Source organism: Macroventuria anomochaeta (genome assembly GCF_010093625.1).
Source record: "Macroventuria anomochaeta strain CBS 525.71 unplaced genomic scaffold BU25scaffold_2, whole genome shotgun sequence".
In the NCBI taxonomy this organism is placed as follows: Eukaryota; Fungi; Ascomycota; class Dothideomycetes; order Pleosporales; family Didymellaceae; genus Macroventuria; species Macroventuria anomochaeta.
This window is the reverse complement of record NW_022985363.1, coordinates 809802-824078: the sequence shown is the minus strand read 5'-3', so window position 1 is coordinate 824078 and position 14277 is coordinate 809802. Positions and strand designations below refer to the sequence as shown.

At 52.3% G+C, this 14277-nt stretch overlaps 3 protein-coding genes across 3 annotated transcripts; 2 read left to right on the top strand and 1 right to left on the bottom strand.

The window, feature by feature from the left end:
- Window positions 1-2871: 2871 nt before the first annotated feature.
- On the top strand, window positions 2872-5296 carry BU25DRAFT_427625 (uncharacterized protein; the record flags this gene model as incomplete). The annotated part of the gene is made up of 2 exons (XM_033708457.1): window positions 2872-2874; window positions 3899-5296. The coding sequence occupies 2 exons, from the start codon at window positions 2872-2874 to the stop codon at window positions 5294-5296; spliced, it is 1401 nt and encodes a 466-aa protein (XP_033566987.1).
- Window positions 5297-12025: 6729 nt separating this feature from the next.
- On the bottom strand, window positions 12026-13083 carry BU25DRAFT_427624 (DUF1746-domain-containing protein; the record flags this gene model as incomplete). The annotated part of the gene is made up of 2 exons (XM_033708456.1): window positions 12026-12797; window positions 12851-13083. 2 exons carry the CDS (start codon window positions 13081-13083, stop codon window positions 12026-12028), a joined length of 1005 nt encoding a protein of 334 aa, XP_033566986.1.
- A 374-nt stretch (window positions 13084-13457) lies between these two features.
- On the top strand, window positions 13458-14036 carry BU25DRAFT_329676 (mitochondrial hypoxia responsive domain-containing protein; the record flags this gene model as incomplete). The annotated part of the gene is made up of 2 exons (XM_033702328.1): window positions 13458-13510; window positions 13589-14036. 2 exons carry the CDS (start codon window positions 13458-13460, stop codon window positions 14034-14036), a joined length of 501 nt encoding a protein of 166 aa, XP_033566985.1.
- Window positions 14037-14277: the final 241 nt, after the last annotated feature.

Here is a 14277-nt window from a genome sequence, read left to right as displayed (position 1 = left end):
AGACTCTACACCAAGGCGACCTCGAACTAAAGCGGATTCTTGATGCCCAATAAAGGCATTGGACCGCAAATGCTCCGGGATGGCGATCAACGGCGAAGCCAGTGTCGGCACTTTTGAGGAGTGACTTGATCACTATTGAATCCACGCAGCACAGCAACGGTTCGAAACCCATTCGTCAGGTCCCTGAAATATAGACGGCGATCCATCGGTGCAATACGATCAGTGTCTTCCAGGGTATGGTGTGACGGCAAGGATCGTCAGGAAATATTTTGCAATAATTGCGTGACTGAAGGGCCAGAATAAGGTCGGAGGTCCAAGCTAGAAGCTTTGCGTACTGGCGCAGTGCAGCTTCAACCCCATTTCGAGTCCAAGGCCATGACTGCGTCTATTTCCGCACGCTGATCACTGTCCGAAGGGAGTAGATTACATATGTACGTGCCTTTGTGTCTTGAGCAAAAGGCCGAATTGCGCGGCTGCCGGTCTCGTACTTTACGACCGATATTCATGGGTAGTACCTGAACGCAGGCTGTTGCGGAGCTCCAGCGGCCATCCCCCAATATCAACCATCGGTACTGTATGCTTGCGCAGCTGAGGCGTGGCACGGAGTGAGTCAAGTTCACGTATACGTAACTACCAAAGCTGTGGGTTCAATCCGAGAGAGCTCATACTCTAAAGATGCTGAGCGTGTATGTCGTAAAGCAAATCGGTGGGAAAACCGTATCGATCCAGGTCGAAGCATGGCATGATTGCTATTGGATCTTGTAACACGGGTGTAGACGTTGGTCATATGAGTGTTGCTGACAGTTGAGCCGAGCGTGGGACACTCACCGTCCTGTCAACAGCGCAGGCCGCAATCAGGGCCGTCGTCGGTGTTACATTTGAGGAAGCTAGTAGCTATTAGTACGTGTGCAAAAAGAAAGCATACTCTTCAAGAAATCCCTCGGGTGGGTGCCCTTCAGCAGCTATCTACATGTGACATGTAGTTGTGAGCATCAGGTTAAAAACGACAGACTGTGGTGGACATGAAGAGGCACGAAGGGCTGTTTTCTTTGGTCACCAAATGCGACCGAGCTGCTGTGGTCTAGTCCACCTTGGGCAGCGGAAAGCCCGTCAAGGCATGGCAGGTCCGTGATCATGGTGTGGATGCCGCAATCACACTTCATCTCTCCCTTTTTGTGCCAAGCTACCTTCTTTCGCTTCGTTTTTGGCGCACCGACATGCCGATATCTTCCATCACAGTCAACGATGCACATCAGCATGTTCGCCACGCCCATGAGTCTCGCCGCAGTAACTACTTATGACTCTGGGTGCATGCTGATACGATCTGGAGGTGGGGTAAATAGCACAATGGGTTCTTTTCCAGCTGGACCGCGCTTTCCAGGCCTGCCCTGGTATCTTCAGCATTCTGATCAACATCACCAATATCGACCAGGTATCTCAAGGTTCTGCAACATTCCGCTACGAGGCACCGAATGGGATGAAAAAGAAACAAAGCACTGACCAGAACGAACGAAAAGATCCGAAATCGACAGCACAAAATCTGACGATGCCTGCGAGTCAGCCCACGATAGGTCTTTTGAAACAGCTTGCTGCTTTGAGATTAGATGCCATCCCGTCCCACCGGGACAGGGGCAGCACTGCTTTCGGCGACCAGCGTCATCATCCTGGCACACGTGAAGTGACCTCACGACCGACAGCGTGGAGCCGGGAAGTGGTGGAGGAGACCAGCCACTGATCAGCTCGGATCAATCGACGGCGCTGCGCTGACCGCGGCGTTGGATGCACACTATGACGTTCTGGGACCCTACCCCTGGCGACGACGGGCAACGCTTTGTTGTGACTGAACGGTTGGCAGCCTAAAACTCGATTAAACTCATTTGCTTACTGATTCTGGAGGACAAACCTTGAACGCGTCGAGGGGACCTCAAATGACGGTATTTACAGACCGACATAGTGCCCCTCTGCGGCACCCACTCGATACTGAAGGGAACGGTCACGGTGCCTCCTCGACAGCAAGATCGATGCGCAATCAGGAAGTGGGGGCATATGCCGAATCTTTTGCACGTGCTACAATATAGTGCGAGGCATGGAACGATTACAGGACTCGCCCATTCCTTTATTATGCCCAATGGTAGCTTAACGTTCTTCGCGCATACATGTAAACGGCGCTACAGATCGGGGGGCCAAAGTGCACACCGCATGACGACGCAAGCACTAGGACAGAGGCCCGAGGCGCCCAACCGTTCAGTACACAGATTGGACAAAGTGTGAGGTATCGGCTTTCAGCACCCTGCAGAATCACGGGAAACTTGTCAGAAGGTCAGAGCTCTATAACATCGGCCCGTACTTGACTTGCGACCACAGCTGAAAATGAATCGTGCCGTTGCCCGCTTCATCATGTTGACTCAGGGTATGTGAGACACATAGCCGTAAAAAAGTCATTCTTCAAACAGGATCTACTACAAACACTTTCTCAACTCCAATGCACGCCCCGAAAGGAGTTTACTGTCGCTCTCAGAAGATTTTCTCCGAGTATCGTCTTCGAAACGATACAGGCGTGCAATGAGCCTCGGGCTGTGCATCGTTGCAGCGCTTCACAGCAGCGCTGATTGCATTCCTGGAAATGTTGTTGCTCCTTGCGCTAATTTGCGTATTTGCTAGCAACACTGAGCTCCAATGAACGGAGCAACCGGATCATACATGCTGAGAAACTTGGCCATGCTTTCAAAAGACTCAATCTGGGTTTGTTGTTCCATTCATTCGAAGAAGTGAAACTTCCCAAACAATCTGAACTAAAATACTCTATGCACTTGTGCAATGCATGCACGCAGGGCAGAGGCTCAGGGTTTACCAATACGATAAATCACTACCATGGCGACGCTCAACGAGCCAAATATCCATTTCCTGCACAATGGCAAGCAAAAGTGTGCTTGGACACATGAGACATGCTCGTGCACATCACACACATGCCCCGCCAATGACCAGGGCCAACGGGTTCGGTAGCTGAGCAGCGGGCTCATGGAGCGAACCACGGCGCGGCAAGATGCAGAAATGACAGCCGGACATACTTCCGTTGGTCTGTGCAGAAGCCGCAGGGTTCGTCAGCCACGGTCCATGCGCTTGTGTCGGTTTGGGCGGATTCCGTTTCCGCGCGTGGTCATGGTCAAGCGTGCAGTAGCGTCCAAGTCGTACGTGCGCTGCATGCCAGCGTATCCCGGTAAGCCCAGAAGCACCGCCTAGCGTTGTCGTCAAAGGCGCCGAAAAGCGACAGGGCCTCATGTACTTGTCCTCTTCTCCTCGCGGGACATCGAGCTAGGGGGCAGGGGTGGCTGCAGAATTTATGATTTCGTGCCCGGCCAGCGATCCTCCGACTTGGACACTACACCGCACATTCTTATATCATACCGGGTCCTTGCGCCTCCTGCCGGTGACGGCCTAACATATACTCGACAATCCTCCTCCAGTTCCCGTGGCCCTACAGCCTCATCTTGAACCTTTGTTGCCCTCGTACGAATTGATACGCCAAGCACACCATACCGACATTTCTGGCCCAAGACATCCTAGACCTAGGCCTAGAGTTCAGCAGTCACCACGTTCCTCCACCTCGATTATTTTGCAGGTGTTGTTCCCAACATTCCGAAACCTCTCACAACACCTGTAATCTTCATCTCAAAATAGTTAGGGTTGTCTTTCAGGCGACCCATATAACATTGTCATCCTGGCTACCCAAGCGCTTCCGGCTATTCATGCCCCTCACACTCATTACTCCAACCGTCTAACTCCACCCTACCACGACGAATCTAAACCAGATCGCTCATGGATGGCTGGTCGTTATCAACGGGGTCCTGACGACTTCTACCCTATGTCGTACCGGTCCGCAGGAGCTCGTTCAGAGCAGAACACACCTCAACTGTCACCTATTCAGTCTCAGCCTCCTATGCATCCACCACAAACCCCCGGTCACCTGACACTCTCGCTTCCACCTCTACGCCAACTTTCCAGTACACCGCCCACTCCCTCCAGTCGCCGACATGACAATCCATTAGGTGTTCCGTCCATCTTGAATCCTCAAGCTGAATTGATCGAACAGCAGCGGGACTTACGACATAGCGGGCTCCAGCTGAAGACTCCGTCTCCTGTGGACACTCAGCACTCACACAGTCTTCCCTCCATCAGTCGACCAACTAGTGTGGATTCTATGCAGGATGAACAAAGGCCGCAAAGGCTATTCCAGCCACCAGGCCGGCCCTCTGCTAGGCATGTGGTAACTCCCAAGTCGCCCAACCTACACAGGACACAGAGCCTCGGTGGCCTCAACCGTCCCACAGGCACAATTGATGCTCACCAGTCACCCTTCTTGACTGCAAGTGTGCGTCCTTCTGAGCCAGCAACCTCTCATCCAGCTCCGCCTACCCCTCCTGCCGGGAGCAGAACAGGTTACTTCCCGCCACTGACCACGTCAACACCAACATCAAACATGTTGCGTACTGAAGGGCGTCGATCAAGTGCGCAATTCCTGCCATCCGGTAGCGCAAGCCCATTGCGACAGTACTCTCCTTATAGCCAGTCTGCATCAACTGCCTCCGGATACGACAGCCATGGCGGGCAAGGCCACTATACATCCGCCTCACATGAAGCTCGCCAATCTGGTCCACCATTGGAGCTGGAGCGTAACATGATACCTGTTGCCCCAAGTGGTCAGAGCAGCATTCAAATTATGACCATCAAAAGCCAACAGGGCCACAATGTGCAGATTCCAGTAGACGTCCAGGCTGCCTCAAAAGTTGCGGATGAGAAGAGGAAGCGTAACGCAGGCGCATCTGCTCGTTTCCGTGCTCGCCGCAAAGAGAAGGAGCGTGAGGCATCTATGAGCATATCGAGACTGGAACAGCAAGTTCATGAGGCCATGGAGAGGGCTGAGTTTTACCGATCTGAAAGGGATTTTTTCAGGTCTATCGTATTCCAGCAGCTGGGCACCGACAGAGATTACCAAAGACCCAGGTCACCGGTTGTACGACGTCTATCGTCCACACCCTCGCATGCACCTTCTCCGATGAACGACAACGGGTCTGACGGGTCTTACGGTGATTACGAGGAAGACCGTGACACAGACCGCAATGTGCGACGACGCACTAGCAGCTACCAGCCGATTCCTGGACCCCCGCCGATAGACACGAACGTATCGTCTTTCGCTCCTCATGGCTACGCGTCATCACATGGCCCCTCTCCCCGCGGTCAACGATATGCTCCAAATGATCAAGGGCATTTGCCAGCTTTGCAGCAAACTATGATGTAGCGGCCCTCATATCGTGATTCCTTTCCTTGAAGGGTTACTTTGCGCGGACCTGAGCTATACACCAGTGTCGGTGTAGCCTCATACAAGCTTCCCCTTTTTCCATCTCTAAATCAGCCATGTCATCTATAAAATACTGGCGGCTGACTTCTACTTCAATCACCTAACCAAGACACTGTCATTTTGCTTTTCTGCAGCGGTTATCAGCAACCGAGCAACACCTGCTATATACCCTTGTCGAGCGCTAGCCGCTTCAGTTTTACGAGTCGCTCTCAGCGTTCCATCTCATATCAAACATAGAAATTGCATTCTAGAAATTCAGGTCTTTACGGACCCTGCCGTTCTTCATCTAATCGACCTGTACACCACGGCAACGTACGTGCGTTCACCGTCCTGTCTCAATATGTACACTACAACCAGAAAAATGTATCAATAATATGGCTTCGCCGCCTAATCATCAGAAGCCCCTCCTTGCAAGACAGCTAGCAGTACGCTATCACTGGTTGTGCCAAACCCAAACATCACACATCGTCATTTGCAGTAAGCTCGCAGGCCACTTTGAGCATCCAAACTAACATTAAAGTCATCTAGATCTCGCTCAATACGAACGTACATCCAACAATAGCTCTCAGGCCACTGTAAAGCACACGGGACGGATGTGCTCATGCCTCCATCAAGTCGCAATCATACGCAACGGCACGGATCTGAAGAACCACGGATCACGTAAAGACATCCCCGACGAGTGAAAGGACGACCGTCAGCTGAAGAACGACTTCGCCGATGAGTCGATCTATTGTTCTTTCCTATTCCAGGCCACGGTACAGACTTGTCGCTGTGTACCTAGGTATCTGATCTTCGATCACTGTCCATCAAGGGAAGTATGTGCGACATGTCTTAAGAAACGAACTGATCACCAATCATTTGTTTTCTTATTCCCCCCTAGCGAAATCACGAATCTGGTGCGCGGAAGTGGGAGCTAAAGCTAAGGGGACCCATGTGGGCTGCAAAACTCTATGAGTACGTCTCAGCCCTCTCACAGACACTTCAGGTTGAGGCTAACTTCGGGTCATGGCCAAGGGCAGCTGCCATATACACCATAATCCGTGGAGAGCGGCTTCAATCGTGTGCATATTCTAGCATGTCGACAGCTCGCACGAGTCACGGCACACCGAACAATTGCGAAAGTTCTCAGCCGTTTTGCACTGGTCCGAGTAACTTTCTGCAAATTGTGGCTTTAGTCTTGCAGCCTTAAATACCCCTCAGTCTTGGAAATGGCCTTATTTCACAGAAATCGCTCTCAACGCAATGTCCGAATCAGGCTTCGACCTCGTGAACACGCCCACGACGCTTAACATGACGCACGCCTCCAGTGGATTCCGTTCCCAACAGCAGAGTCACTAGTCGTGGATCACGACTCTTGAAGCCACGGAACCTCTGTGCTGGGCCCCTGAAAGCGTGTTGTGCATCTCGTATATCCGGAATTCTCTCCAGTGCGGACCGCTGGAACAAGCTGTCAAGAACGGGCTGAACCTAAACTTTGTCAATGCTTAAGCTCAAACTATAAACTCCGCACATCGCCCCGTTCTCGATAGTGGCTTCAGTCTGTCTCTCATCTGTAAGACACCATCGCCTACCATTACCATGCCATGTCGCCTGGTCGTTGATGAAGCCACTTTAGGGCAATCGTAACCGTCGCCATTTTGGCTTTCACTCTATTGGCCTCGATCTCAAATCTGCGAAATAGCAAAGTGTATTTTTTCATCACAAACGGTCCGAATGTTAGCACCATACGAGTGTGCGTCAGATTCATCGACCCTTGCTCATATCAACTGATTTAAGTGTAGCATTCAAGTTCGGCGCGCGTTTCCACGGGCCGTGGTCTGTTTGTGCTTGATGACCGAATACAGACTGCGATACCCTGTGTGGGAGCCGGTACCTGTTCCCCGAGCATCGTCAAGAAGCTTTTCTCCACTCTCCCAATTGGGCGAGTGACCACAACGTTTCAAATCTTTTCGGTCTGTCGAGAAGAGCCTCGACTTGAGCAAAAAAATTTGGAGCTTGGACAGCTGCGCGTTGATGTGACTCGCAGTCCACGAAAGTCCCATGACGAGTGCCGTGGTCAGATTATGAAGTTGATCGTAAGCCTCCGTGATGCTATGATTACCACCAGATCTGCGAGGGAGACAGGGTTTCTACACTGACGTGCATCGCGTACTCAATATCACAGATCCATATTGCAGGTGTTCTTATGCATCGACTTTCGTCGGCGCATTATATCGGAAGCGACGGCTGAGCTACAGTACTGGAGCAGCGGAGCTCTCTCCTGCAACCACTCACCTCGAGTGTAATTGCTTAGATGTCGCGACAAGGATACGATTGTGCCCCGCAGCCCTTGTTCACTCATCAATATTGCCGCTTCCCCGGAGTGGGCCTTCACCGCTTCTTCTGATCTTACACTTGCACTGGACCAGGGTATCTTTGTCCGTACAAGCTACACCGAGCGTCATCGTCGTCGTTATCTGTGACCTGGAATGGTGCGCAATTTCTGTCCTATTGGAGAAGGCATTCTCGAGAGGTGGGGCACTGAACTCGCACTTCAAAAATAGAGACTGTGACACTCAAAATTCCAGCCAGCCACTCGTTCGCAAGTGTCAAGGGCCCTTGCTGATCGCATTGTACGTGCGGAACGGCAAGATCGCACATTGAATCCAATGAATAGGATTCTCAGGCGGAGCAGGATCTCACCGATTTCCCTATTCTCGGGACGGGCATGCATATTCAAAATCTCCAAGTCCAGCTGACTACGAATCGGTATCCTTGGAGCACGAGGTCAGAGTGTTCGTCGCTTCGACTACTGCTTCGGCCCGGTCAACGTTGTATAGTAGTCGGTTACGCCATGCACGGAGTTTTGTTCAAACCGTTAAACATCCGGCGCCTTCAACGCCTTCGCAGACTGCGACATTGCCTGAGGCTCCAATCACACCCCATGGAGCAGGCTCCTTCTCTTCTGTGTTCATAAAAGCAACAGCGAGTGTTCGTACGGACAGTGAACTCTCCATGTCCGGTCCATCTCAACACGTGTAGTTTCATCTCACCGCATGTTCACTTTGTCGATGCATAGTGATCGTCAGACGAGATTCATTGTCCGCAATCAGTTTGATGTTGTCTCTTCGCTACTGCAACGTCATGCACCCGCGCCTTTCTCCGTCTGCACGAAATGGTTCGTTGGCGCTGCGACATCCACACACAGCCCTCCCAGATCCATTCATTTGACCCAAACCGGCATATTTGATAGCCCCACGACCGGCACTTCACACAGCGCACGTAGTACAACATCGGCGCCACAGCCTCAATCCAGCACATGCGCTGCCCAACCCCGAAGTAAGACTTGATGCCACTAAAATAGGACTCTTACGTGTTACAGGGCAAGATTCGAGTCCTTGTGTGACGCGACACGAAAGAGGACTCGAGAATTAAGATGGATCTGGTTGTCTGATTGAGCGCGAGGCAACAGCGGTGCCCTGGTCAGCGCTTATGCATGTGATGATGGGCTGCGGGCTTGCGCAATATGAGCCGGCCGGGCCTTACGCAAGCCGTCATGCTGAAGAGCTGACCAGCATTGTAGCCAAATGTTACATAGCAGCTTGAAGGCTGATTTTGGGCGTTTGTTGAGAGATGTCACGAGTACTTCCTGTACCTGCCGCGGACACATCTACGACCAGCGCATCGCGAGTATCGACAATGCCGCCAGTGCGCCTCGCTCAAGCGAACATACACGAGCATTAGTTGGGCTGGCTATTGACAGAGATCATGGCCTCAAGATCGATTGCATCCAGCATCTGGCAAACCCGGGTCTACCTCTAGACTCCATGGCGTGGTACATGCTTGACTCGAGGCCGTCTTTGATTTCTTCAGGCAGGTAACTGTACCTACAAGATTCCGGTGTAAGTCAGGCACGCAATACAGACCGAGACTCGAAAATGCGCACTGCCGACATCTGCAGGTGACACCGGGCCTGACAGGCATCTACAAGGAACATGAGTCTGCGTGCACCGGCCTGAACACTAGATTTACTCCTTGAAGCCAATGAGGAGCGAGCTTGCGCGACAAATAGAGCTCCTCGTCGCCTCAAATACTCGACATTCTCGATCGTCGAGTACAAATCTCCACTGATGCACGTCTACGTACATTTATTCTGCACGATAGGTCAGCCACAGCGGTATGTAACAAGGACCTGGAAGCCCCACACAGACAAGGATCCACATAATCCACTTCCCACTACACCGGTCCCGCAGCTCCGCAGATTGCAGACGACATGACTTATGCAAGTCAGCGGAAATAGCAATTGCTGATTGTCAAAGTGAGGGGACGGGGAAGCACTAAAGCCGCAGGTGGAACACAGTCATGTGAATTGCACAGCAAGATAAGACGAAGCAACGCAAAGAAAAGCAACCATGCCATCGTCTGGTCTCTCTACCAATGACAGTTGAAGAGTAAGAGTAAGTCACTCCGAGTACAACGGCAGATCAGCGTGGCCCCCATGGAACTGCAACACAAGCATGGGCCTGAGACACGACCACACTAGAACTGGGCATCAGAGACGGCATCAGAAAACGAACCGCCCAGATAGCATCCCCGTTCTTTCCCTCATGTACAAGAACGGGCGGTTGCATTGAAAGCATACAGAATGACTGGGACGCTCTTTCCACTTCGAACAACCCCCGCAGACCCACGCACAACGTGAGTACCTCATGCAACGCCAGACAACAACAATAACAACAACAACTGACAGCTTGCGCCCGACCCGTGCATCTCGCGCATCCAGACCACTTCACATCACGACGCCTTTGCAAGACCGGGCTGCAATGGGCAGTGCCGCGTACGCCTATTTCAAGCAGGCGTTTTCTTTCTGGAATAGAGGGCGCCACAAATGCGCCCTAAATGATCCTTCTCTAAGTGCAGGACGAACCAGTACTGGCCAATCGAAGAGATGGCATGAAATCCTTTGTGATATTGCGCACATGCTATGCACCCGCAACGCTCATTCGCTCCTCGCATTGCATTTCTGTAATCCTCAGGCGGATTTGAGCCAGTCAAGGAACGACTGCTGCTCTGCGCATACATGACTCTTGCAGAATTCGCAGCCTTTACGCCTCAATAGACGCTTCGCAACGTGCCACGACTGCGACCACAGGGCAATGTTGCGCTTTCCTCCGTTCGTTATTCCATTGTTTCGACTACGGCTGGTCAGCCACCAACAGTTGGAGGAAGGACTGCTGTGTACACAACAATGTTACGCAGCACACCCTCTTCGCCCCTCATTTGGCGTTGTATAGAACGCCTCATAAGGTGTGCCTCAGTACATCTGAACATGTACCTTTATGTACCTTCGGCATGTCATTCTCAACATCAGCATCCTTCACCAGAACGGCAAACGCTGGTAAGGAGACAGTGGAACGTGCAGCCGGCTACAAACGCGGCGAGTACATCACCCTCTCTTAAATGCAGCCTGCTCGCCTCATTGTGCTTCACGGTACATCTCGATGTATCATCGAATGCGCCTCACTCCTTTGCAGCAAACGTGGCTTCGTCCTCATGTCGTATATGCGTGCCTCACAGAATAGGAACAGAGTACATAACGGTAAGAAGGGGTTGCCCTGTCAACATGATCAAAGTCGATTCGAGCTATCAAGAGTCGCCTTCCTAGTCGGCAACTATACCCCACTGACCATGCATCTGAAGCAAGGAAGCCCTCAACAGTCTAATAGCTGTAAGCTCAACCTTTGATCATCGGATGCACAATCTCCGTTTTTCATGAAGGCACCAGGGTTGAAACGTCCACGGAGTGACCCTCCGTGCGTTCCTTGTTGATCAACCGCCACGAATGGTGAAGACGCACGCACGCCTCGCACGGTAATTGTGTGCAGCCACCGGGAGCAAGAGTGGTAGCGAGCGGACCGTGGCCGTTCTGGAACCAGATCGCTTGCTTGCCGTCTGTCGGTATAGCAGTGTCGATCGGCACGCAGGTCCAGCGACTCCCCTCCAGTGAATGTCACCAGGTCTGCGTACCCGGGGTGGGATGCGCCAGCTGGGGTTGTTGTGGCAGATGCAAGGATTCTACATTCGAAGGCTCACCGATCAAAACCCTTGTTTTGCGAATAGCACTGTGGCTAGTGTGTGCGCGAAGTGATGTGATGCGCATTTCCTTGATTCATGAAGGTGATTGATGACATCAGCGCGGGTGCGGAAGGGGGGACGGGATGCCGTTGTGCAAGCGCATCGGTGCGGACGGCGCGTCCCAGCCCGTCAGCGTCATTATTATCGGTGTGACTTGCTGATACTTTGACATTACAGCTCGATCAATTCTGAAGTTGTTTCGAACTTGGAAACTTCTTATGCGGGAATTGTCCGATCAATGTTCTTTTCCTAGGATCTCCTGGGTCGGGTGATCTGCTATCGACAAGCTTTCCTGTTGGTCATGGAAGCCCTGTTGGTGGGTGTCGTCGTGGCCCCACGCGATCGCACGTGGCTAGTTTTCGCGGCTTATCCTATGTGGAGGCATTTAGCCTGACATGGCTAACTGTCCGAATCCATCACAGCTCGGCTGCCGCGGCTTAACAAGCAGGAGGTTTGGACCCTGAATGTATTCAGGTTGCGATAACATGTTTGGTATGTTTGGACGGAACGGAGGTGATGATCAAATTGATGATCAGATTACCAACTGCCGTTTTTTCACCCTCCACCGACACCAAAGCGAGCGCGCAGCGTGTTGAGACGGCGCAGTGTCTCTGGCATGTCACCGCTAAGACTGCTTTCTGTGCGCGTCCGGCGGAACGCCCGATAATTCTCGTTCTCGCGCCATATCGTATCGACAACCCCAGTAGACAAAATGACGCACTGTCCCGAGGTTAGAATGCCAAGCGCATCGACGTGACCTGACTCGGACGCAGACGGCAGTAGTGAATCCTCCTCTTCGGCATCGGCTCCTATGTCTGACATGGTATCGGTCCGGCGTAAGACACCGCGCTCTTCATCGTCGGCATCCTGCCCTCGGGCCGCGTTCTGATTTGAGGTCGCCGGTATTGTGTTGTCGCCCGCAGCGTCTGACGTGGCTGTGTCTGCGGCGCTGCCTGACGGTGCCTCACCTGCGGTTATCTGTGCCAACTGTTTCTTCAGATCGCGGCGCTTGACGTGCGCCGATACCATGATCAGTTGCAAGACCAAGATGCACATATCCAATCCTGCGAGCTTCCACTTGCTGGTTGGCCCTTGCTGCCCGATGAAGTCTATCATCAAGCCGCCGTGCAGATAGCCTCTGGTGTCCTCACCAGCTGATGGCGCAGGATATAGAATATGCAGCAGGAAGTTCATAGCGAATAGTCCTGCCACTACGGGTAGGAACGGTCGAGGTTCGTCAGGCGGTCGTTGCATTGTTGGGTCCGAGACTGGCGTGAGTAGACTACCATGAGCTAGTGCTCGCAGTGCAAACCAGAAAAACGAGCAGCTATGCACCACATTAGCTCCAAGGTCATGTGAGAGCGTGAAGGTAAGGCGTACTCGAGGTGGTAGAGGGCGAGCAGCTCCATGTATACCACGAGATCTAGCTCGCGCAGAAGATCGCCCAGCATCCGGATGCGTTTCCTTTTGACATCTAGCCGCCGTTCCTTTGCATCTTTCGCGCGCTCACGTGCAACTTCTTCCAGGTTGATGTCCACTACGCTTTCGAGGTGGTCAGGAGAGCTGTCATCATGGCGCAGTGCAGCTCGGGACGACTCGGCCTCATCGTTCATGGCGCCGCAGAAGATTATCGAATGTCGGTGTATCACTCATGGAGGCGACGCTGTGATGCGGCAGCGTTGTGCTTGTTGTTCGACCTCCAGGCTGCTGTTTGTTGTATGTCAGAGCTCGGCGATATGGAAGTTGCGATCGGAGCTAAAACGGGCCGATGATGGAAGTGGTGAGATAATGGAATGAGCTCCGCATCTCAAACACGCGCAAATCGCCGCAACACCTCGGTGACAGCTTCACCACGCTAATTCAGGGTTCCAAATAGCTTCAATTGCAGTTTCAAAATCAGAGGACTATAAGACATCCACTCCAAGTAGCTCAACAGCTTGGCTCTCCTCACGCGACACCTCCGCCACCTCCGCATATACCTTTCACCATGGCGGGCCCACGCAACAGCGCGCCGCTCCCATCCTCATTCGACGAGAATGCGTATGTTTACCCTAATTCAAGCAACGACAATTCATTGTTGCTTGTAGAATATCGCTCAATATGACTAATGTCAACCAGCGACTTCTATAATGAAAACACCCTCGACAAGATGTGGCGCCGCTTGCGCGAAGAACCCCTCATCCCCCTCGGCTGCGGCCTCACAGTCTGGGCCATTGTAGGCGCAACACGTTCAATGCGCAAGGGCGACCACAAAATGACGAATATGTATTTCCGCCGCCGTTTATACGCCCAAGGTTTCACCATTGCGGTCCTCGTTGCGGGTAACCTATATTGGCAAAAGGATCGTGTGAAGAGGAAGGACTATGAGAAGCAGGTGGCCGAAAAAGAAAGAATCGAAAAGAGGGAGAGGTGGCTGAGGGAGCTGGAGATGCGTGATGAGGAAGAGAAGGAGTGGAAGGACAGGTTGGCGAAGAGGACGAGGGGGGTGAAGGAGGAGGTCAAGGGTGTTACACAGCAAGTCGCGGATAAGACAAAGGAGTTGAAGGACCAGGTGGTTGGAAAGTAAGACCGAGGGGCCAAGAGAGTTGGCTGAACCTGAGGAAGAAAACGCGCCGAAAGAGACTGAGCATGGTTGGAACACGAACTAAAGTTGACGCTGGGGCGTTTTGTGGATATCAGGCATGTTTGTTGTACATATTTGACACTGTAAGACGACCATTCGAGGATGAGCTAGGGTCATGGTAGGAAAAATCATCACTATTCACATACTCCATAGCAAAGCCTTGTGGAGGCACTGGCCTGGTATC